We start from the raw sequence: 23,456 nt of genomic DNA on the forward strand, positions 1-23,456 counted from the left end.
TATAAATTTGGATAAAAAATAAGTTGCATGTAAATAGCTCATTATGTGAATTGAGTAGACTATAGATTCATTATGTGTTGGCCTCAAAAATAAAAAAGAGATTCATTATGTGTTACCAAGATTTTAGTAAACAATAATTATGTGTTGGCAAATTGTTGAAATCATAAATAAACAATAAACACAAGAGAACTAAACAATCTAACAAATTATACTAGCAGTTATAATCCCAATTCCCACATAATCAAGTCTTTCGTATATTTATTTGAATATTATAGGATACATTTTTTTTTATGAATCATCAAATAACTCAAAAGAATATTGTCTATATATTGCTTTTCATACTAATTTTTATGCTTTTTCACTCATACCTATATATATATTTTTTCAAATTACACATAAGATCATAAAAATATTTAATCACTAAATTCATATAAAATGAATATTATATGGAATACTCGATTATCAATAGATAAAAGGCGCTAAATTGAACATTTACAAGTAAGAGAATTTTACACAATTTAAAAAGAAATACTACATCAAGATAAGCCACAACGTGCACATTAATTTGAAGCAACTTTTATACATTAGATCATAAATAAGAAACAAATTTAATAAAACAAATAAATAGTAATACATAATAATCAATAGCATACGTTTAATATATATAAATTGGAGCCATAATTAGACGAGTTGTGTTAAATAGAAAAAAAAATTATTTAGTATTTTTGATTGAAAATAAAAAATAACTTAATTAATTTCTGTTTTATTTTAATAAAAGTTAAAAACTCCACAAAAAAAATTTACTCCTTCCATCCCGCTTCTCTGACCTGAATTATTTTTTGGATTGTCCCATTCGATTTGACTTAATTCGATTATGGTTGAAATAAGGACTACTAATCTATATAATATATAAAAGAGTTTTTCCCTCCATCTTTTCTCTCTCTTCTTCCATCAATTTTTTCACTCTTTTTTTCTTTTAGTTTTTCATAATTTAATTCTTTTGTAAATATTATCAAATTTATTTCATGATTTTTTTTCAATATGCATCTTAAATTTAATACTATTGTATAAAAACATCAAAAATAAATTTAAAATGAATAAGTTATGAAAATTTTAAAATATTTTATTTTCTCTCTTTTCATTAAATATTTTATTTTCTCTCTTTTCATTAAAATTTTATAACTTTTTATTTATGTTTGTATATGAAAATATTTATTATGACATGTAACTCTATAATAATAATGTGTAAATGCTAATTTTTGTTATTGAATAATTTTTATTACACTTTATACAAAGTTGTTAATATAATTTTTAAATTCAAGATTTTATTGTATAATTGACGTGAATTATTTTATTTTATTTTTAAAATATATTTTAAATATATCGTTAATTTCGATGTTCGTCGTGCATCGCACGAATGGACATTCTAGTTTACAAAAATAAATGTGAAAATTAAGAACAATTGTCAATCGAGGTGGGACGGAAGGATCGAAGGAGAGTTCGATGATGACGACTCACTAATTTTACTATTTTATCAATTTTATTAAAAAAAAAACTAATTTTACTATTTTGTCCATATTCCTGCAAATATTTTGACTATGGTAAGCCCAAGCCCATCAAAAAGCCCAATAAGCTAATACCGTAGAAGCCCAGAATCACTCATTAGCAGTTTTCTGGAAACCGGTGCGAAAGCCATATTTCACTGATATCGCAAAAAGGAAAAAATCGGAATCGAAATTTCATCTCATCGGTTAGAAGTATTTCACTTTCTCAGCTTAAATCATGTTTTTTTTATTTCGGAATTTGGATTTTCATTCGTAATCAATTCGATTTCGTGTTTTGTGTTCCCTTTTAAGTTCTTCTGTTGCTTCTGTTTGGAATGTTAAAAACCACTCTGGCATTCTCTCGACCAGTTTGTGGAAGATGCAAATTTGGAATAGACTGCGTGTTTGTGTGTGTGTGTTTATTCATTTATGTATTGTTATTGGAGACTGCGTGTATGTACGTGCTGTTTGTTTGTTTGTTTGTTTTTGGGATTTTTTTCTGGTTAAAGGCTAACTAGAAGAAAACTATGGTTTTCGACGATTTAGTTTGGATTGGAGGTTTGGATTTGGGTGGATATGGATTCCATTTATTTAAAATTGTTGCATTTCGAATCCCTGAATCCAAACGCAAGTTAGTGTTTTCTTGTTTAAGATGTAGAAGTTTCTCTAGAAGCGGCTTTATTATATGGTGAATTTTTTATATGTAGAGATAGATTGGTACATGAATTGAGTTGCTGGACCATCATATGTTGTGCTCAAAAAGTTATCCAAATGATCTAAGCATATTGATCCTAAAACAAGTCAGATAAATAATATGGTGAAGCATGGTTGTTGGTATCAGGTTGCACTTTCTACTAAATTACTGAAATCCATCTTCTTATTTCATCACTGCTGATTGGTTTCCTTAGTTCTTGATATGGCTTTTCTGCCGTATGTCTTCTGTGTTTTGCTTCGATGTATAGCAGTCTAAGAGATGCCATCATTGTGGTGCTGAATGTTATATAGGTTATAAGCTCCAATGGCAACTGAGAAGAGTCCAACTGAGAATCCATCATCCATAGCTTCTACCCCAGCTGCAACTTCATGCCGGAAGAAGAAGAGTGAAAGTGGAACATTCCTAGAAGATGTGAAAGATCATATTGATGAATTCATCCATGCTTCTATGGACGAACACAAAACTTGCTTCCAAAAGACAATCAAGAAGGTTTCTTAAAGAATTGGGATTTCTCTTCTCGTTTGTGTAATACTTGATATCTAATTGCCACTCTTGATGTTCTTTTAGATGTTCGGGATGTCAAAAGCTGTTGCAGAGAGGAATGCTGAGGCCAAGGAAGTTGAAAGTTCTTTGCCTCTTCGAACAACTGTAGCTGAGTAAGGTGTACTCTTTCCTGCCTTGACATGAACTTCATGGATATATTTAGTTGTCACCATGTTTTAGATATGTTAAAGAAGTCATGCTTTGAGGCTGATCCTTGGAAGTTGCTAGAAAATGTGTATGCTAATAAGGATGAACTTCATGTAAATCTTGTACTTTTCAATCTTGAGCCCGAACTATATTCACAGCATCTTGCATTTTCATACCTACTGATCTTTTTCTTGCTTGAGAAGCTTTGTTCTTGTTATCATTTTCATACCTACTGAGTACTGAATCCCTATTTAGCATTCTAACTCGGTGTCGGTGTCCTATTATACTTGTGCACATGGCGCGCACAGTGTAACACGATTCATATGAACATGGCATACAATAATCTGCTGAAATACAACATGAAAAACCATTTTGCAACACTCAACCATCGCTGCCTTCTCTTCAATATTTTTGACATCTTAGTTTAATTTGAATTTTGTATATAAATAATTTCTCCAAGCCTGCTCATATTATTCTAAGCTCAAATGTATCTAAAACATGTTGCAACTGCTAGCAAGGTTTCAACAAGTAGTACTATTGTAAGATGTTATACTTTCTATAACATTCCACCTCTCTGTTCTCTTTGTCTTACATGGGAAGAATTACCCCAAAAAAGGGAGGATAGAAGATTTTTATGGCATCCAATCCCAATAGAGAAGTTCCCATATCTCACAACATTCATAATGAAAAGCAACAATAGAAGAAAAAATGAAACCTAGAACCTAATAGTACTAAGGAAATATAGTAGTTATGCAGCTTTTGCAGTACAGGGTAGAGAAATGCATGGACAAAACTCATTTGTTGCAGCATCCCCTTCACGGTTCTCACTTTCATTGGCTGAAGCCTCTCCCTTTTGGACCCTAATCATCTCATGTAGCTGCAACACTTCTTGAAATTTCTTCCTTTTCATGGTCTCCCTCCTCCTTTCATGATCATCCATCCTGAAACATGACAGCCAACCACATTTATCAGACCACTCCATGCTTTCCTGTGCGACTGTGTGTGTGTGTGTGTGAGAGAGAGAGAGAGAGACTCTTGTGAGAGAGGAAGAGAACAAGAGATCCCAGTTAGAGAGATTGGAAGGCCACAATTGCTCCAGATTGGTAGCATTTCTTTTGCTTTGTTACTCTTGTTGGAAGAATGCTGGGAGATTTAGGAAGAAGATCTGCTTCACCTTTTGGATGTGGGAAGGAATAAATTTGGGGTTGGTGGTAATAAAGAAGGCTGCATTGGGAAAAGTCACTAAAAGCATTGTGGTGATTGGGGGGGGGGGGGGGACATAATAGACCGGTGTAGAAAAAGATAAATGCTTGTCAGTTCTTGAATTTCACTTGAGAATTGAGATGCAGTGTTTTTATTGAGTAGTAATCTTCAAAAGCTCTCTTTCTTGGATCTATCTTTAGCTTTGTTATTTGAAATGATGTTGTTGGATTAGTGTGGATATATATATATATATATATATATATATATATATATATATATATATATATATATATATATAGGGGCGCGCTCCAGTGAGACCCCATATTTTTCGTGTAACATGAGTACAATGAATAAGACATATAATACTAATGAACAAAACGTATATCTAATGAACAAGATGTATATACTGATGAAAAATAAAATTTAAAAAATTCGTAATGAATAAGATATATATACTGATGAACAAGACAGTTATACTGATGAACAATGCAGTATATATTGATGAATAACAAAATTTAAAATATTTTGCTCCCTCCAGGATTAGAACCCTGCGAAAAAAAAATCTCCTTCCAGATACAATATCAGCCATTGGATTGATAAAATAAACGCACCAGATCGTGCTCTAGATCTCACTAAAATTAGGGGGTCTCATTAGAGCGGCCCTATATATATATATATATATATATATATATATATATATATATATATATATATATATAAATCTATGCAGCCACATTGTGGCCACCCACACACTAGTATAATAAGGAAAATCTTGATTTATTTAATTTATTTTTTAAAATAAAAATAAGATTTAGTTATTTTACTATATTCTCTACATTGTACTTATTTTTTTTGTATTTTTAATTTATTTTTTAATAAAAATAAAAAGTTACCAAAAAATTACAAAAAAATGAATTAAATTATTTTTTATTTAGGTAAATTGTGGGTGACCATAATGTGATTGTTTAGCATTACTCTATAATCTATATATATGTGTGTGTGTGTGTGTGATTATATTCAATTCAAATTTACTTGAAAGACGAATTCAAAATTCAAATGTAGCTCGAGCATCCGAGAAGGAGAAAGGGAGAAATATTTTTTTGGTTATTTTTATTTTTGTTCTGCTTATATAGACGTCGTAGATAGTGAACTGGTCCTATTTTGATGTTATATCTTCTATTTTGATGATTGGATTATTGTCGCACGTGTTTTGTAAGAGGATAATTGGTAGTACTATTTTTCATTTTTGAAAGGTATTGGTAAAGGTGTTTGGTTTTTGAGAGGATATTTGGTGGTACTATTTAAAATCACAATGGTCGACCTAATTTTGAATTTTCAACCCAACTTTTAAGATAGTAGCAAACAAGTACACAATCTTTCAATATTTTGAATTAATCTCTCTCTTTCTCTCTCTCTCTTTTGGAAAATACTCCATCTGTCCTACGAATCTTGACACGTTTGGTTTCAGCACGGGAATTAAGGAGTTGTAGATTAGTGTTTTAAGTGTGTAGTTAATAAAGTATAAAAGTGATAAAGTAAGAGAGATAATGTAATAAAAGTGATAAAGTAGAAGAGATAATGTAATAAAAGTGATAAAGTAGGAGATAGAATGTAGTAATAATTTATTACGTTATTTAGAAATGTGTCAAGATTCGTGAGACAGCTCAAAAATAAATATTTATCAAGATTCGTGGGACTGAGGGAATATTTATTTTGGACTCCAAAAAATTTGCTACTTATGCCAATATACTCCTTTCATCGAGCTTGAAGAAGCTCAACCTAGATCTCTCGAGTTAAAGGCTCGAATGACATGAATTTATAAGGTTTGGTTGTCGAAAAATTTGGGTAGATTTTAATTGCAAACACTTTAAAAGATGTGTTTATTTGTTATATTCTAAAAAACATGTTAAAATTATAAAGTCGACCAAAAATCATTTAAATGGTAAATCTCCCATTCGAAAATCTCTTAATTGTTGCTGGCCATTTTTAATGGGTGTTTATATTTTTAATGGATTTAAAATGAACAAATTATGATAATAGTATATCAAGAAACAACTTGAATATGTAGGTGAAGGCATTATAAAAAATTACCTATGTAGAATCCCATAGTGCAATTTTCTTTGTTTTGGTCACATATTCTTCATTTTAATGTTGATTTTGAATTTGTTTTCGTCCACGAACTCGTATCGAGATAAACTTTAATCATATTAAATTTTAAATCCTCAAATATTTAGTCCATTCATTGCAACTTTCAATCTTCAAACACCTTGTGAAAATTTGCATCAAACATGTAAACCTATACTCAAACGAGACATCTTTGTATAATAATAAAAACAAATCGAAAGACATCACATAAGTGCATAATCTCAATAAACATGCAAAGAAAATTAACCAAAAATAGTGCAAAATAAGTGCTTATCAAGAAGCCCTTCGGAGAGATGGATGGCAATGCTCCAAATGTATGCTCTAGATAAACTTTTACTCGTATGAAAAAAAAAGAAGAAAGTAACACGATAATATTATTGAATGGAATTAAATTGGGTCGATATTTAAGGGCATTTATAAAAACATGATTTATTTATTCTCCATTTATTATTGCAGTGGGCCAGTGGCCCATGAGATCCACTTAGAGGGTGTTTGGCTAAGCTTATTTTAAAGAGCTTATAAGCTCTTGGAGCTTATAAGATGTTTCAAGAGCTTATAAGATGTAATTTTTAAGAACTTATAAGCTATTAAAGTGTTTGGATAATTGAGCTTATAAGCTAGAGAGATAATTTTTTTGCTAGAGAGAGAAATATTTTTTTAGAGAGAGAAAATCGAAGAAAAATGAATTTGAATGATATATGATGAAAATAATAAATTATAGTTGAAAAATATTTGTAAAAAGATTGTTGCATATGAGATTATAAAAAAATAAGTTGGGGTAGAGGAACTTATTTTTTTGGGAGCTTATAAGCTCTTGGGGCTTATTTTGGAAGCTTATAAGTTGTTTAGGAGCTTATTTTGCCAAACACTTTGAAAGAGCTTATAAGCTCTTAAACATCTTATAAGCTATTTTGAGGAGTTTATAAGCTCAGCCAAACACCCTCTTAATTTTGGGTCTGGGCTTGTGAACTAACCCACAATCAGCAAAACCGCACATTCATTATGTGCAGCTTATCTTATCTTATTTTAAAACCCACAATTTATACCTTGTTAATTTTAATAATAATTATTTCATTAAATGCAATATATATATATATATATACGACAAATTATGTACTATTAGTACTATTATATTTAATCTTAATTATTAACGACAAATTATGTACTACATTAAAGTTAGTAGTATATTATATTTAATCTTAATTTGCAATTGATTTCCTTCGTTGGAATTGGTGAAAATCCACAATTTATGCCTTCTTTAGATATATACTGGTGGCGTGGACCGGGAAGCAGCCAAGCAGAACCCGGACGTATTCGCAGCGAATAAACCGAATTCACAACACCGGTGATACGTCCGGAAATTTGGTAGGTTCTCACCTTTCCGGCTGCTTTTTTTGGGGCAAAATTAAACACACACCAACACCTTCCAGTGTGTGGATTCTCGCGAGAGATTCGGGGAGAGGCGACGAGCCGTTGTTTAGTACCCGCCGCAACCCTTAATTACTTGCCGCCCTAATTGCGCCGTCGATTTTACTGCGTTTTCCGGTATCTATCTTTTCTATATTTGTGCCTGCGTATTTATATTATTGTTTGGATGAAGCGAATTGGTTGATGATGTGAGGAAGTCTTGATTCCGATGGCTAATTGAAGAAGGCGCATGGCTCTGGTGAGCGGCAGCTTTATGTGATCATTCGGTGTTGTTTTTGCTGACTTCGGCTGTGGGGTGGAGTGAATTTTGGGAGTAAAGAGGATGGACGTAGTGGCTGGCTGCAAGGTAATCTTAGTCTCATTAGGACTTTATTGATTTTGACATTCGGATTGTTTATTTATTGTTTTCAGTTTCGTTAGAGGCTTAGAGCAGGAATTAGCAGGTTGCACAGTCCATCTGATATTGTACTGCTGTGCCCGATAGACTTCTGTAATCTGGAAACAAGTGTCGATTAAGTGCTTCATGTGATCGTTGTTATTTGAGTGTGCCGCTTGATACAGAAGTTGGTAGAGACATAGGATTGGGTTGGGATTGAAGCTTAAGCTTTTCTGAGTGGAGGTACATGGAAGTTAGAAATTTTGGTTATTAAGAATTGGACGATCGTGATATTCTTGAGTTAGCGTTGTTCAGGTAAGATGAAATAATTAATCTTGTTGAGAAATGATCTTGAGGTTTTAGTTTTCTTGAACGTGGAGAATGAGATATTGTAGCCGTTTGATGGCTGTTTCCGATTTTGGATGACTTTATCTCTATGTAGGATTTCTTTCTTTCTTCATTGTTGGAACATTCAGAAATATGTCAGTTCATGAATCCACCATAGCCTATCACTTAGAGAATGGTGAAGAGGGAAATTTGTTTGGTATACAGAATCTGGGTTATGTTTGGAAGCTAGTCTTGAGGAGCAAATTAAACATGCACATTAAAAGCCAATATGTATGTATATAATTTAATTTGCTTCTTTTTGTGCGTGATCGTGATCGCATAACCAATCTGAAATTGCTAAGTATCAAAACCATATTTATGCCCTTCAGCGAATTGGTTTATTTCCAATGTCTGTACTAGAGTTTTTGTTGGTTTAGATATAAATGCTAAATGAGTATATTTTTTAAGGTAAAGTAGAAGTAATTTGAATTCCAAAAAAAAAAAAGTCGAATAGGTCATACATCTACCCCCCCTTTTCTTTTATTTATACAATTATTTGGTTTCTTTGTGTCTCTCAACTGTTCGAGTATATTGCGTGATCGCAATTGCTTGTAGTGAAATTACCAATTCTCGTATCATTCTAGGAGAAGAATCCCATGTTGCCTGTATGTTTATAATTCATTTCTGGTTCACAGAAACCCCCAGAATGAGCAACTTGATTGTTATCATGGGTTTGCTACCTGTTTCCTAGCCAAGAGGGGGAAGCCTCGGGTGAAGCTATGTATGACAACCCCACATTTTACTTTTTGCCCATGTGAGGAATCTTTTTTGTTAGTTTTTGGAAGTGCAGCAATTATTTAAATTGAAAACCTGTAAGAAGGTCAATGTGTATATTCATGCAGATACCTCATACATGTATGATGTGCCAGTGACACACACATGAATATGTGGTTCTTGATGAGTAACAACGACAGAATGTTAAGTTTTAAGAACAAATATACTCTGACAAGGAGTATTGAAAGACAGGATAAATTATCAAAAAACCTTGGAGTTAGAATAAATGATCAATTCATATGTGTTTGATTTGATATGATCAGGTATACTCATTGAATTCATTTTGATTAAAGATATCAGTTATTTGGTATATGAAGGACATTTGTGATGGGGATTGATATATATAAAGTTGTTGTAAAATTGGTGTGTGCTTAAAAAATTATCATAATCCACAAATATATTAGGTAATTTGTAATGTATCATACTTTCTTTGCTGGGAAGAGTTCATATGCATCATAACAGTTTGCTAGTACCGACTTTGAATTAAATGTTTTGTTGTGTTACCCTTCTCTTAAAGATGGAATTCTCATGTTTCTTTGTAATCTTTTGTTGTTTGCTTGTGTTGGTCTTGTTATAAAAAGGAGAGTTTAGAAAATGATACTTATGTTTCTCAGCTAGTACGTTTATTATCTTGAGAAAAATATCAATAATTGTTTTTCACAGGACAAATTAGCATATTTTCGGATTAAGGAGCTTAAGGATGTCCTTACACAACTTGGGCTTCATAAGCAGGGAAAGAAGCAGGTATCAATAATTTACTCTAAGCAGAAAAATATCAATAATTGTTTGATATATTGCTCACTTTGCCATTTCTACAATAAGGAGACTTCCACTCAGTCCTAGACTCCTAGTCTCCTCTTTCTTTTGTGTATCCTGGAGCCTGGGAGCACCTAGTTGGACCTTAAGTCTCCAAAATATCTATGTTGTTCCACAGATGGAAACCTATTTGTATACCGGTGCTACTATCCTGCATGTTGTAGATTTTTTACTCATATGTGCACAATGAGTATTATGTATTACTCTCTACTGTCCCGTTAATGTTTCATTTCATGTTTCTGAATATTCTAAGTTAAACAATGTTCTGAATCTTTGCTGGTATTCAATTGCCACAGGACCTTGTTGATCGAATATTGGCCATTCTTGCTGATGATCGAGGTAATTGGCTATGCAATCTCTCTGTTACTTTTAAATAACAAAATCTATTGAATGAGGACAGCTATTCCTTATGTTACATCATCATCTGTCAGAATTACATATTAAATTTAAGCAAACTCAATTTGCACTGGTCCAATGAAAATTATGCATCAAAGTAATTTTGCATTCATAGCTGTTCAATGGTTTTATGTAGCCAAATTAGATCTTGTGAGAAAACAATATGATGTATATGACTGCAAAAGTCCCTGAGAAAGTTGGTGTGCTCTTATCTAAAATTATTTGAAATAAAGTTCAAATCTCATAGTTACTGAGAAATCAAGTGAATATGGTAAAGTCATTGTTTGGATCATCAGATTAAATAAATAGTCCAATTACAGACAAATATATGATAGCATGTCCCTCAGTACTTAAGAAACATGAGGAATCTGTGTGTTGCATACTATGAGACTTGTAAACCTCATTTGCATGACATATAATATCTGACAACTACAGAGCATGAATGCAATGCAATATATTTATTCGTAACAATTTCAGGAACCTGGGCCAAGAAGAATGCTGTTGGAAAGGATGAAGTGGCAAAGCTCATTGATGACACGTACAGGTGGTCTTTTTTTATTTCATTCACGGACTTACTGCAGATAAATGCTTTGAGAGCTTTTCTTATCTACTTACTCTGTTCATTTTTCTTCTGTTGTCTGTATATCGCCAAGGAGCAGACTATTGTTTCATTTTTCTTCAGTCACTTGTGCAAATTTAAGTTCCATTTAGATTTCAGAGCTATAATACTTTTGCCCATAGAAAAAACAAACATGTAAAGACAGCAGAAGAGGTGGTGGGTTAGAAAATGTTAAGTGATAACACGAGGAAAAAACTGCAACTTTGAGATAAAAGGTTCTTCGAAAGTAGGGAGGAGTACTCATAGGTTGGACCTGATCTTATGCCCATCATCTTCTTTCTTTATTCAGAAAAATGCAAATCTCTGGGGCGCCTGACTTGGCATCAAAATCCCAAGGCCTTTCAGATGGTACAAAGGTAAAACCTAAAGAGGAGATAGTAGATTCAAATCACAGGGATACGATACGCTGTCTCTGTGGAAACTCATTGCCTACTGATTCAATGATTAAGGTATGTACATTTTGCTGAAGTTTGATATTCCCAACCTTCTTATACTCTGTTCATCTTGATTTAGTTGTTGTTCTCAACTTTTCTAGCGGTTGGGGGTAGGGTGTGGATGGTTGTTAAAGGTGTTCCAGAGGCACTAAGTGCACCAAGCTATGTTTGGCTTGGTGCGCCTTGAGCAAGTTGGCCTGCATAATGTTTGTTATATATTTTTTCGTTTTCTTTTGGTTCGAGTAAAGTATGTTGAAACTTGTACCATTGATTTTAAAATGAAGAATGCTCTTAAGGTACCTAACTGAACCTCACTGTTTCAAGGGAAAACTTAAAATTTCTACTGTCAATTTAATTATGGCCTCTTATTTAGTATTAAGCTCATGAACCTATATATTTAGGATTTGTAAAAATAATATTCTTTTTCCGGGTTCCTCTATCATGATTCCGTTTATGCATTACTAGTTACAGTGTTGCATAAGATTTCTAGTAGCCCATAGCATTATTCGTTAATTACTTATTTAATATGATTTTTTTGCATATTGTATCTGTCAGGTGCCTGTGCCTTGCACCAAGGGTCCACTACCCCTTTGTGCGCTTAACTATGTTTTCGTGTCATCTGACCTATGAATTTCTGGATCTGTCTTGTTTTTAGTGACCATTCTAAATAATTTTTATGATGTAAATAATGGTGCAGTGTGAGGATCCAAGGTGTAATGTATGGCAGCATATAGCATGTGTGGTGATTCCCGAGAAACCAATGGATGATGTTCTACATAGTCCTCCAAAAACATTTTACTGTGAAATATGCAGGCTGAGTCGAGCTGACCCGTGAGTGAAATTATGTCACCTTGTCTTTCATCGTATATCATCGGACCGTCTTATTACCTTTACTGGGTCTTCCTTATGCATTACGAGTTGATTGCTTTTGTTTGAGCTTGTTGATTAGGCATTATATTCACCATCCGACTACCTTATTTAATTTTTATCTGTTAACCTACTTGCTACTCTTTACCTTTATTTTGTTTGAGCAGTCTATAAAGATTGTGCCGTTTCTATAAGTAGGCCTTTGTTATCTACTTCCTTCACGATCTGCCTTCTTTTTATTGACTTCAGTAATTCGTAAATAATTATTTAGTTGCTTGTTACAATCTGAGGTTGAAAGTGTCCATAGTCTCACTCTTTTGGATACTGTTTAATGAGCTGAACATTAATTAAGAAGGAGCAGATACTTGTAGAATTCTTGAGATGCTTTGGTTGTATGTTTTTATTGACTGCAGTAATTCGTAAATAGTTATGTAGTTGCTTGTCACAATCTGAGGTTGAAGTTGTATCCATAGTCTCACTCATTTGGATGCTATTTAATGAGCTGAACATAAATGAAGAAAGAGCAGATGCTTGTAGAATTTTTTAGATGCTTTGGTTGTATGTTTATCCATTCATGGGATTTATATCTAGTGCATATTAACATTTCACAAGCAGTTGCTTGTCTTATAGCCTGTAATCTGGTTCAAGTTTCCAACTTTTCTCCTGTTCTTAGAATTTTCTAGGCTTAATGTCAATATATTTACAATCAGCTGAAAGTATATGCTAATTTATTTGAGAGCTTACCTAATGTTGGATACTTGTTTGAATATTATCAGATAGGCTAAACTTAAAAATGTTGAGGGTTCTATGTACTGCTGGGTGCTTCAATTATTAATCAATGTTTTAATTTATGTGAAACAGCTTAACCATGATATGTGCCCCATACTGCATTTTAAACTTGATATTTGGTTTCTTTTGTACTTGGAATGAATTCATAAGGTTGTTTGATGCCTGATAGTCGTCATTGTATTGAAATATGCAGCTTCTTGGTGTCAATTGCAAATCCTCTGTATCCTGTGAAATTGAATATCACAAGTGTTCCTGCAGATGGGTATGTCGATCAAATATCGTTCTTTTATCAACTTTCTTTAATGTTCACATGTATGACAGCAATATGTTACCCTCTACTTCCTGAACCCAATCATTTGTGTGATTTAAGTTCCTTGTCACAAGTGATATAATTTACTCTAAAGATGACATGCAGCTAGTTTTTCAATTTAGTATGTCAGATGGCCAATTTGATTTCGTTCTAGCATTGCAATGTCTCAAGACTCTCAACTCTTTCTTTTTTTCTGGCGCATGTACGATATAAATACAGCGTACTATGGAATGGCTGATCTGAGTCTTCTATTGCAAATAATAAATTCAATCCTCTTTTCAAAAAAAAAAAAAATACATTCAATCCTAGTTAAAATTCAAAATTTGGTGTCTTGTGTTGCAGTATACCTAAACTTTTCCCAAACACTGTTGCACTCTTTTGTTGAATCCATATTTTGGGAAGTGGGATTATAAATGCTGGCAATTTTTTGTTATCTGTCAATATTCTTATTATTCTGATGCTTACCATGTCTTCCTTTTTGTTTTTTTCTGTGGTTTTCTTGTTTATGTATGTTCCATTGAGTTGTTTTAATTTGTGGCTGCATATTTGCACATTTGTGTCTTGCAGCTCTAATCCTGCTCTGAGCATTGAGAAAACGTTTCAACTAACAAGGGCAGACAAGGACTTGTTGTTGAAACAAGAATATGATGTTCAGGTTGGTGAACTTAATGTAAAAATAAACATTGTATGTGTTGTTCTTTTAGAATATACTAATCTTTTACATGATTATGGTCATTTTCCACCTAGGCATGGTGCATGCTACTCAATGACAAGGTCACATATAGGATGCAATGGCCACAATATGCAGATCTGCAAGTGAATGGTATGATATCCTTTTAGATTGCTCGATTTTTTTAGTCTATTAGGAGTAGAAGCTCACTTCTTCTCCAACTCTACCAAAACCGACTATTGTTCTTTAGTTACTGCTAGGTTAGAGATGCTCATCTAATTCTAAATTGTTATTGTGCTTTTAGTACATTTCAAAATCAGGACTTGCCTATTCATCCATATGCAAAGTATAATATTATAACCTTCTTCTTTGGGATTAGGGTTGCCAGCATACATTTTGGGTTTTGTGTAGGCATTCCGTTTTCTCTTTTGTTCTCTTTGATTTGAATGATAAAGGACATAGTGCTGCCCTTGCTCACATGCATAACACTTTTGTCTTATTAACCTCATAGGTGTGCCAGTACGAGCAATAAATAGACCCGGTTCTCAACTTCTTGGAGCAAATGGTCGAGACGATGGACCTATTGTGAGTTTTCTCTTTAAATTGGTATCTTTTTTTTTTTTTTTTTTTTTTTGGTATGTATCAAAATTAGAGAACTGTGCATTATTGAGCAGCAATGTTTCTTGTATGGGGAAGAATGTTCTTGTTAGCTCTCTCTTATCCACAATTGTTTTCATTTCTTTCCTTTGTTACTAAATTGATGTTCATCCTCTGTAGATGTTACTCCCCCTTTCAGGTTTTCCCTTTTTGGGACTTTCTTAATTGGGTGGAAGCAGGGGGTTTATGTGGGAAATCATTAACTCAATTTTGTTGTTCAATCATGCTTGACTAGATACTGTTGTTTTCTACATATCCCTTAGTGTATATCTTGTTGTTTTGTCAGATTACAACCTGCACCAGAGACGGAATTAATAAGATTTCCTTAACAGGATGTGATGCTCGCATTTTCTGTGTGGGAGTTAGAATTGTAAAGCGAAGGACTTTGCATCAGGTTAATGATCCTTCTGAAATCTTTATTTTGGTGTATATTGTGAAATAATACCCTTGGTGTATATTCATGACTTGGGTATTTTAGTTGGTTTAAAATAATGCACGGATAATATGTTTCCGAATGATACTGTATGCACATGACCTTACCCTGTTTCATAGGACAAGACTTTCTAGTGCTCTCGTGGCCCTTTGTAGTTCTCTTGGCTGTACCTCTTTATGTCGAAGTATATAGCATGCCATCATTCTAATTGTGTCATTAAACATCATTCTTTTGTGTGTGGGGGTTTGGCGTAATTTTTCTTCTTGAGTTTGCATCTAAAGATATGAGGGACTTGATTTTGGTTTCTCTTGTATCGTGAAATCTGAACTTTGTGGAACTTATTGATGGTGTACATTTGTTTCAGTTATTAACTTGGACTAACGGTCAACTTCTGTGATCTTTTTCTAGATTCTTAATTTGATCCCAAAAGAGGATGAAGGTGAGGGTTTTGAGGATGCACTAGTTCGTGTGCGTAAATGTGTTGGTGGGGGAGCTGCCACAGAAAATGCTGATAGTGACAGTGATATTGAAGTTGTTGCTGATTTTGTTCCTGTCAATCTCCGCTGTCCTGTGAGTAGTCTTATCATAAATACTTGCGCTGTTGGGCATAGATTCAAAGAGAATAAGATGTCTCTGTTGTCTGTACATACACTTCCCATGAGCAGATCTAAGAAGTCTGCTGTTGATGCATTTTGTGAGCATAGTATACTTATTTGCTTTATGAAAAATCTTTGATTCACTTTAGATCATCTACTTTGTAGTTGCAAACTATCTATTTCTGAAACATCTCAGTGTATTCTATCCTAAAGAATTACTTTTATCATTGAAATTCCATCAGAAATTTCTTGGTCTTGTTATTATCCAATTAATTTATTTTAATGCTATTGAATTCTTTTAATTAGTTTCTATGATTTTCTAAAATTATATTTCATCATATGCTCTGTTTATATTTCATTATATGCTCTGTGTATGGGTGAGATTGTAGCATAGACAATGTCTACGACTTTTCCATCATGAATCTGCATTTTGCTTGATGCAACCTTGTTTCCTTTCTTTAAGGTTGCTATTGTGGTGCTATTCTAATGAAACTTGATAGACTCTACTTTTATGATTGAATTCTTCAGATGAGTGGTATGAGAATGAAGATCGCTGGAAGGTTTAAGCCTTGTGCTCACATGGGCTGTTTTGATCTGGAAGTATTTGTGGAGATGAACCAACGCTCCAGGAAGGTAATTTAATTTATATTCTTTATCTGCCTGTTCTTTTTGTGTAGTGAATGGACAAGAGAACAAGTTGTACATTGTAAGTTAACTAAGTAGTCCTTCCTTGACTTTGTTTCTTATGTTCATGTATGCTTTTTGAGAATGCAGTGGCAATGTCCCATTTGTCTGAAGAACTATTCTTGGGAGAAAATCATCATAGATCCATATTTCAATCGGATATCACACAAGGTACTGTCTTGCGTCTTGTGAGTGTCTCGTGTCTTGGCGTATTATATCTCCTGCCTATACTCCCTTCATTATGTATTACAGATGCGGGATGCTGGAGAAGATGTGGCAGAGGTTGAGGTAAAGCCTGATGGCTCTTGGCGTGCTAAGGCAGAGGGAGATCGTAGAGGACTTGGGGAGCTTGGGCTGTGGCATTTGCCTGATGGTACCATCTGTTCGTCAACTGAAGCAGAATCAAAGTCAAAAGTAGAACTTAAACCAGTTAAACAGGAGAATGGTTCTGATGGTCATGGTGTTCTAAAAATTGGAATCAGAAAAAACCGAAACGGTTGTTGGGAATTTAACAAAGCTGATAATGTGCGAGGTGTCTCACCTGCAAATAAACTTCAGCAAAACTTCAAGAATAATGGTGAGACTATAATTCCTATGAGCAGTAGTGCCACTGGTAGCGGCAGAGATGGTGAAGATGGCAGTGTTAATCAGGATGATGAGGGAAACCTCGACTTTTCTGCAGTTAATCGTACTGAATGTGGGTCCATGCCCCCGAGTGTTGAACCACCACATGGATTTAATGATCCATTTTCTTCTACTCCAGGTGGAGATGCTGACATAATTGTCCTTAGCGACTCTGATGAAGAAACTGAGCCGCTAATGTCCCCGAAGGCTCACAAGAGCAGTGGGGCAGATAGCATTCAGTTTCCGGCTCCACAGCATGGGATTCCTGATTCTTATTATGAAAATCCTGCTGTTAGTAATGGTGCAAATTCATGTCTCGATCCTTACAATACAAATGATGATGAGTTTGGGAGTAATATTTGGTCATTGCCACCTGGTGGTCAGAATTTTCAATTATTTGGGTCTGATGCTGACATTACTGGCCATTTAGTTGACATGGAAGATGTCACTCTTAATTGCCAGTCATCTATGAATGGCTATAAATTGGCTGCGGAGACTTCTTTGGGAGCTGCTGCACTCATCCCTGATTCTGATGCTCAACTTACTGATATGAATGGTGGTTTAGTAGATAATCATTTGCCGCGTAATGGCAACGACCCCTCGCTTCAAATATTCCTTCCTACAAGGCCTTCGGACGCTTCAACTGTGCAGACTGATATGAGAGACCATCCTGATGTTTCAAATGGTATTCGTACTGAGGACTGGATTTCTCTCAGGCTTGGTGATGGTGGCGGAAGGGGTGGGGGGGAACCCACAGCTGCAAATGGCATAGGTTCAGCCAATCAATTACCACCCAAAGATAGTAACTTGAACACGTTAGCAGATAATGGTAACACTACTGCTATCTTATTTCTGAATCCCCTCCCCTCATCCCTCCAAAAATGGATAAAAGACGAGTACTCTTAGGTTACCTCTATTCTTTAAGAGATGAGTTGTTTCACCCGTGCGTAACTTCTCAGAGGGAGAAAAAGCATAATGATCGTGGAACAGCCTCACCAAATCGCGACTAAAATTGCATCTCAGTTCCAAAATGCAAATTTTGATAAACTTTTGTTATTGGTATAATCCTTCTGCATTTTCACTTGTTTCCATTTCTTGGTTGGCAGCAACTTTTTTGCTTGGTATGAATGGCAACAGGACCGGTAAGACGAGTAGGGAATGTTCAGATAGTCCTTTTTCATTTCCTCGCCAACGGCGTTCTGTAAGACCAAGATTATATCTCTCTATTGATTCAGACTCCGAGTAGCGCCACTGGAGAGGCAATGCGGAGGAAAGTCCTTTTCTGTTAGACGTCGATAGGACTGCTGTCAGATGCCTTGTTTTTTGTGGAGAGACAGTCTCATTCTTGCTTCCTAGCTGATCTGTACATTTAGTAGATAGAAGAAGCTGACCACTTCACCTGCATTGGGAACTTACTAGTACCTCTTATGCTGCCTCTACTGAATTTTGGTGAGCCATTAATTATCTTCTATTTTCTTTATTAAAGCTCCTTAATTCCTCTTGTGCTCTCCTTAATCCTTTTTTTTCTTTTAACCTTGTTGCTTTGCTTGTTTGCAGGTGCAGTGCTTCTAAATTGCTCATTTTGTGGTTTTAGTAGATGGTGAAGTGGGAAATGTCAGCTAATTTTGCTCGAGGGGAATATGGAAGATTACATTTAGGTTAGGAAAAATAACCTGTAAATTGACATAAACTAAGTGTTTCCTTTTCTTAAACTAGTATTAATATTAATTAATATAAAAGTATTTGTTTGCAAACATATCTCCAGCGCACTTCGCCCTATTTAATTTCGCCAGTATTTCCTTAAAGCAAAAAATCTCGATTTTTTTGTACATTTTGAGTTTGATTTCATAATATGATAATAATGATAATTACAAGATTACAAGATAATTTATGTTGTCATTAGCTGGTTGGTTTGTAACAAAGAGGTGATATTAAGCCGAAAGGTGGTAGCATCTCAAATCAGTACAAAACAAGTGTTTTGATATAACGCATCATCAGTTACATGGTTGTGACTACCTACCTAAAACAAAAGGATCAATAGAAAATTTGTCGGCTACATAACGTCGTCTCTGTGATCTGAGACGACGTCCTCTACAGAAGGCCGTGTGCGTCACAGCAGCAGAATTGACCCAATAATTTGCTCAGTCATCACTTCCCTGGTCAAGAACTGGAAGAATGGCTAACGCTGACGAATCGAGGTGCATGCCTCTAACAATACCACCATAACTGATCTTTATTTTATAGCACAGAAGCAATATGGAATCCCATAGCGCAGTTCTTCCCTGCAATCGAAGGACATGAATGGTGTGTTATGCATTTGGAGTAACAAAGAACAGACACCACTAAATGAATATATGTGCAGACTTCCAAGTAAACTGACATAATCGGTCACTTAAATAGTCTCGATTCAAACGACGTTCAAATTGGAAAAGAGGGAGTAAGCAAGAAGAGAGGAAATGATGGCACATGTTCTGCAAGTCCTGGTCGAGTTAGACATGTATCTGGTTAGCAGTTGCCGTAAGCCGGTTAAGTAGACAAAAGGAATTGAATAATGTCATTTGAAATTGCATATAAATTTCTAATCATCCAAGTAGTGTTTCAGTTAATCATATATGAGAAAAAGCATATACTGCTAAAACATAGTACCTGGAAAGAGAATTGAGGCTTCTTGTCCCAGTACAAGGCAAAAACTGGGGGGCTTTGCTTCCCAACAGCAAGAATACACGCCCCCGGATGTAGCACCGAGGGAACACCAGATATAACAGCTACGTACTTCTCAGGAAACCTATCTTTAGGGGGGAGAACACCCAAAAACAAAGGGTTCTTGCTTGCCTGAGGCCCGGCATATGTTGTAGGATCAACATGCAACATCCATTTTGGGTATTCCAGGAAAGCACAAAACAGATAAAGAAGCAAATGAGAATCACTAGGAAGCTCAAGACTCCATTTCTTATTCTTTTTATCGTAGACCTCGCCATTTCCCAAATACTCATAGTTCTTCAAACACGTTCCTTCAGCAAGTTCTACAAGATATTGACATATAAATATATATATATGAAATATCAAATGGTAAAGACCACACTAGAGGAAGTCCATCAATTAATTATTTATCAATTTGTTTAGCAATGAACAATTAGGAAAGCACTTACCACGAATCCTTTGGACAGTGTAATCTGCGCGTACACTACTTTGAGGAAGTAAACCTTTACCCCATTCTCCTTTCATCAAAGAATGGAGTCTCTGATGCTCCATAATGGCATCCATACCCTCTCGCAAAACCGAGATTGACGCAGCATGCTGAGGGGATTGCTGGAAATTAATAGCTTGTGATTTTGCTGGAAATGAAAAAGAACACTTAGCAGTTAAACGAAACTTTGCCATCCAAGTCAGGAAGAAATATTAAAATCCTAATTTCCATAATGGGTAAAACAGGTAAAACATACAAGCATCACAAACTTGAGCAAGAGTTGCACGAAGCTGATGAAGAAGTCCATCCTCGTCAACTGCAAATGCTGGCTTCCAGTCATTACTTCTATCAATTGGAAATACATTAGCAGCAGCAGGCGCACTTGGTGCATCACTTCCAATTTGGCTAATGTTAATCGAAATATTAAGTTTTGCAGCTGATTCCATAACCTAAAAATTCCAAGAGATGAGTATTGTTTCTTCTAGTAGTGAAACAAGATTTGAGAACTACGATTTAATATACTTGCATTTTAGAATAGGTCATTAATTTAAGTACATCTAAACAAGTATGCAGCTATCTGTAGAAACAACAAACTACGCCCATTGATGAGAATCCCAGGCAAATGATTACACTATCTTGAAACAAAACGAGGACAGGCCTCATTGTTCCATGGGAAAAATGCTTCAAATCTTAATTTTGAAATCTTTAGATTTATACAGTGGCTCCTGAATATATATAGAGTTTGTTGACCATCTCTGGGAGTACGAAAAGAGGTTAACCAAAGAGTCTCACAGCTATATCAAGAGTCTCTGAAAACAAAATATATAAACCAAGTGAACTGAAATAAAATGACAGAAACTAACAGGTGAAGCCTCAATGTAAGGTTTTGACTCTCCAATCTATAAAGAGAATTTCTAGTGCAATGTTAGAGATGCAAGCTCCATGTATTCATTTAAAAGACTCATCTTTTTTGGCTATCATCTTTAGAAGTGAAGCAGAAAATTTTTCAGTTAAATCTTGACTGCCAGAGAGACAGCCAAAACTCTTAACTAGAGATATGAATCCACGCATACTCACTGAAAGAATCTCTACAAATGTGGTAAAAGGCATAGGGGAGAAGCAATTTCACCTTTATGTGGCTGGTATCAATCTTTCCAAGAAGAGGATTAAGTAGAAAAGCAGAAAACCACTGTCTGAGAGAATCGCGCCATTTCTCTATATGTGGATGAATGCCCAACCTTTCAAAAGCTTCAATCGACTCTTCCATAGACATTGGAGGAGGAAGCTCTCCCTCCCCTTTCTTAGGTGGGGTTGTGAACTTCTGGGAACCAGGGGACATCCTAACTGGCCTTAAAGGCGTACTTCTTGTAGGTCCAGAAGTATTAACTGAACCAGTGAGGGTGTTTGGACTGGTCATCCCAAATGCATTTATGCTGGGGGGAGGAGTTGCCAATTTGTTTGCTGTTTCAGATATCTTCTCGTCTATATCAGCCAGAAAGTTTTCAAGATCTTTCTCTGTTGCTAAATCTTTCTGAAAGGCACGACGCTTACTTGACCAAGGGGTGGCATTCAACTGATCTACTCCTGGTGAAGACTGCAGGGATGGCGACGGTACTGATGACCGTGCAGAGGCTGTAGGTACAAGATACATAGAAGGAGAAGCTGGTGACTTGGATGGTGTAGTATAAGCATGAATCTTTCGCCCACCACTAGAGCTTGATTTCCCGCCGCTCATTTCATGATTCGAACTTGATGGATGAAGTGGAACAAGCAAACTTGGAGGGGAAGGCGAGCTAATTTTTGATTTAGGAGGTCTCTTTGAAGACTCCTCAGAATCCTTCTCAAGTTTTGACCTTAACCCCAAAAGGCCAAGCTGTCGATCTGTAAGGCGTGTTAGCTCTTTTGTACCTTTGGAAGGAGATACTACAAAAACATCCCTGAGGTTTCTTCGCCTCCATACTGAAAGGGCTTTGACAAAAGCAAACAGAGCTGCAAGCAGTATGCAACTTGCCATTGCTGCTATAACTTTGGAACATATACCTGAAAAGTCGACATCACATCAAAATTCCCATTGCTAGAACCAGTCACGTCATTGCCTTCAGAAAACGCAAATGAAAATCAGAACTCTACTTACTCGCAACATCTTGAGAAACAAATCCAAGTCCAAAATCAGCAGCAACCGTATTTTCCCTGCATCCATCATATTCACATGAGCACAAAAGATCTCACACTTCATGTCAGTGTACTGCTTTTCATACTAACATCTAAAGTTCGAAATCATATGCAAGAGTTCTAATTTGATTTTTATATTAGCTAGTAAACCCCAATCATATCTCCCTATCACTAGTATACCAACTGCCTCCCTCATATTTCCACAACCTTCACGCACGCATGGTGGCGGGAGCTCAAATTAAGCATCACACCAACAGCCACAAGCAATACTGTCTCTGCACGCTGATTTAATCGACCAGTAGGAACCAATGGCAACCTCTTTTACATAATTTAACCAAAATGCAGAGCATAAACCTACATACAACCGCGAAATTACCTGTACATAGAGATGGCGAGGGCGAGAGCGGAGACGGATAGCATAGAGAGGATGAAGAAGACTGTGGAGGCGGAGGGGCGAAGGCTGTTGGAGGTGAGGGCCGCAGAGAGTGCTGGGTTCTGGTACACTGCAAACAACGAGGGCTTCGATGCGCCCGCCATCTGCTGCTGGCCTCCTTCACGATCCATCGCTGGTTTCCTAGCAGTCGACTGATTGCTGCCCAATAGCCTGCTTAGGGTTTAACAACTAGAATTTCCGCCATTGTTTGAGGTTTTTGAAGCTCGAGCAGGAAGCCGGAATTTTCGAAATTTCAGCGCTTATGGATTTTTTTTCTTTTAAAGCCCTAATACGGGTCGGGTTATGCTCCGGATTTCATCAACAATTTTTTTTTTTTTTTTTTTTTTTTTTTTTTTTTAACTAGGGAGAGTTACATTATAAATTACTCCATATCGAAATTACTCTTTTTATAATAGCTCTATTATTCAAATTAGATTAGATTTCCCTCCGTGCCAAACACAATATAGTTAAATACTCACTCCGTCCCAGCTAAGTCGATCAACTTTT

General features: G+C 35.4%; 3 protein-coding genes and 1 long non-coding RNA gene across 15 annotated transcripts; 2 read left to right on the forward strand and 2 right to left on the reverse strand.

Moving 5' to 3' along the window:
* Positions 1-1,626: 1,626 nt before the first annotated feature.
* LOC131000037 (uncharacterized) lies at positions 1,627-3,124 on the forward strand. 3 transcript variants are annotated; one of them, XM_057925772.1, is made up of 3 exons: positions 1,627-1,750; positions 2,550-2,748; positions 2,827-3,124. In XM_057925772.1, the coding sequence occupies exons 2-3, from the start codon at positions 2,563-2,565 to the stop codon at positions 2,917-2,919; spliced, it is 279 nt and encodes a 92-aa protein (XP_057781755.1). In that variant the 5' UTR covers positions 1,627-1,750; positions 2,550-2,562; the 3' UTR covers positions 2,920-3,124. The 3 variants fall into 3 exon arrangements, with proteins under 3 accessions (XP_057781755.1, XP_057781756.1, XP_057781757.1); XM_057925773.1 differs by having other exon boundaries at positions 1,642-1,757; XM_057925774.1 differs by having other exon boundaries at positions 1,742-1,953.
* Positions 3,125-3,486: 362 nt separating this feature from the next.
* On the reverse strand, positions 3,487-4,401 carry LOC131000038 (uncharacterized). The gene is made up of 2 exons (XR_009093644.1): positions 3,983-4,401; positions 3,487-3,890 (listed from the first exon to the last, which is right to left on the reverse strand). It is a non-coding gene; the product is annotated as an uncharacterized LOC131000038 (long non-coding RNA).
* Positions 4,402-7,473: 3,072 nt separating this feature from the next.
* LOC131000039 (E3 SUMO-protein ligase SIZ1-like) lies at positions 7,474-18,913 on the forward strand. Of its 10 annotated transcripts, none has more exons than XM_057925784.1 (19): positions 7,537-7,662; positions 7,898-8,071; positions 9,124-9,242; positions 9,926-10,006; positions 10,375-10,417; positions 10,952-11,018; positions 11,383-11,542; positions 12,225-12,358; positions 13,377-13,445; positions 14,061-14,148; positions 14,241-14,316; positions 14,675-14,748; positions 15,107-15,214; positions 15,662-15,823; positions 16,378-16,482; positions 16,624-16,704; positions 16,786-17,986; positions 18,264-18,606; positions 18,715-18,913. In XM_057925784.1, exons 7-18 carry the CDS (start codon positions 11,387-11,389, stop codon positions 18,401-18,403), a joined length of 2,394 nt encoding a protein of 797 aa, XP_057781767.1. In that variant the 5' UTR covers positions 7,537-7,662; positions 7,898-8,071; positions 9,124-9,242; positions 9,926-10,006; positions 10,375-10,417; positions 10,952-11,018; positions 11,383-11,386; the 3' UTR covers positions 18,404-18,606; positions 18,715-18,913. The 10 variants fall into 10 exon arrangements, with proteins under 10 accessions (XP_057781761.1, XP_057781760.1, XP_057781758.1 ...); XM_057925780.1 differs by lacking the exon at positions 9,124-9,242 and having other exon boundaries at positions 7,541-7,842; positions 7,923-8,071; positions 18,264-18,299; positions 18,393-18,606; XM_057925781.1 differs by lacking the exon at positions 9,124-9,242 and having other exon boundaries at positions 7,541-7,842; positions 7,948-8,071; positions 18,264-18,299; positions 18,393-18,606.
* A 151-nt stretch (positions 18,914-19,064) lies between these two features.
* Positions 19,065-23,214, reverse strand: LOC131000041 (uncharacterized). Its single transcript, XM_057925786.1, has 7 exons — positions 22,893-23,214; positions 22,479-22,534; positions 21,474-22,384; positions 20,601-20,793; positions 20,307-20,492; positions 19,804-20,180; positions 19,065-19,439 (listed from the first exon to the last, which is right to left on the reverse strand). The coding sequence occupies exons 1-7, from the start codon at positions 23,078-23,080 to the stop codon at positions 19,299-19,301; spliced, it is 2,052 nt and encodes a 683-aa protein (XP_057781769.1). The 5' UTR covers positions 23,081-23,214; the 3' UTR covers positions 19,065-19,298.
* Positions 23,215-23,456: the final 242 nt, after the last annotated feature.

The sequence above is a fragment of the Salvia miltiorrhiza genome, chromosome 8 (assembly GCF_028751815.1).
Source record: "Salvia miltiorrhiza cultivar Shanhuang (shh) chromosome 8, IMPLAD_Smil_shh, whole genome shotgun sequence".
Taxonomy (NCBI): Eukaryota; Viridiplantae; Streptophyta; class Magnoliopsida; order Lamiales; family Lamiaceae; genus Salvia; species Salvia miltiorrhiza.

Coding starts and splice junctions, on each gene's coding strand:
- LOC131000037 (XM_057925772.1), top strand. CDS start 2,563: ATGGCAACTGAGAAGAGTCCAACTGAGAATCCATCATCCATAGCTTCT. Junction 2,749..2,826: donor TCCAAAAGACAATCAAGAAG/GTTTCTTAAAGA, acceptor ATGTTCTTTTAG/ATGTTCGGGATGTCAAAAGC.
- LOC131000041 (XM_057925786.1), bottom strand. CDS start 23,080: ATGGATCGTGAAGGAGGCCAGCAGCAGATGGCGGGCGCATCGAAGCCC. Junction 22,385..22,478: donor TGTTTCTCAAGATGTTGCGA/GTAAGTAGAGTT, acceptor TCGACTTTTCAG/GTATATGTTCCAAAGTTATA. Junction 20,794..21,473: donor TTGATACCAGCCACATAAAG/GTGAAATTGCTT, acceptor TGGAATTTTTAG/GTTATGGAATCAGCTGCAAA.
- LOC131000039 (XM_057925778.1), top strand. CDS start 8,048: ATGGACGTAGTGGCTGGCTGCAAG. Junction 10,418..10,951: donor CATTCTTGCTGATGATCGAG/GTAATTGGCTAT, acceptor TAACAATTTCAG/GAACCTGGGCCAAGAAGAAT. Junction 17,987..18,263: donor GAACACGTTAGCAGATAATG/GTAACACTACTG, acceptor CTTGGTTGGCAG/CAACTTTTTTGCTTGGTATG.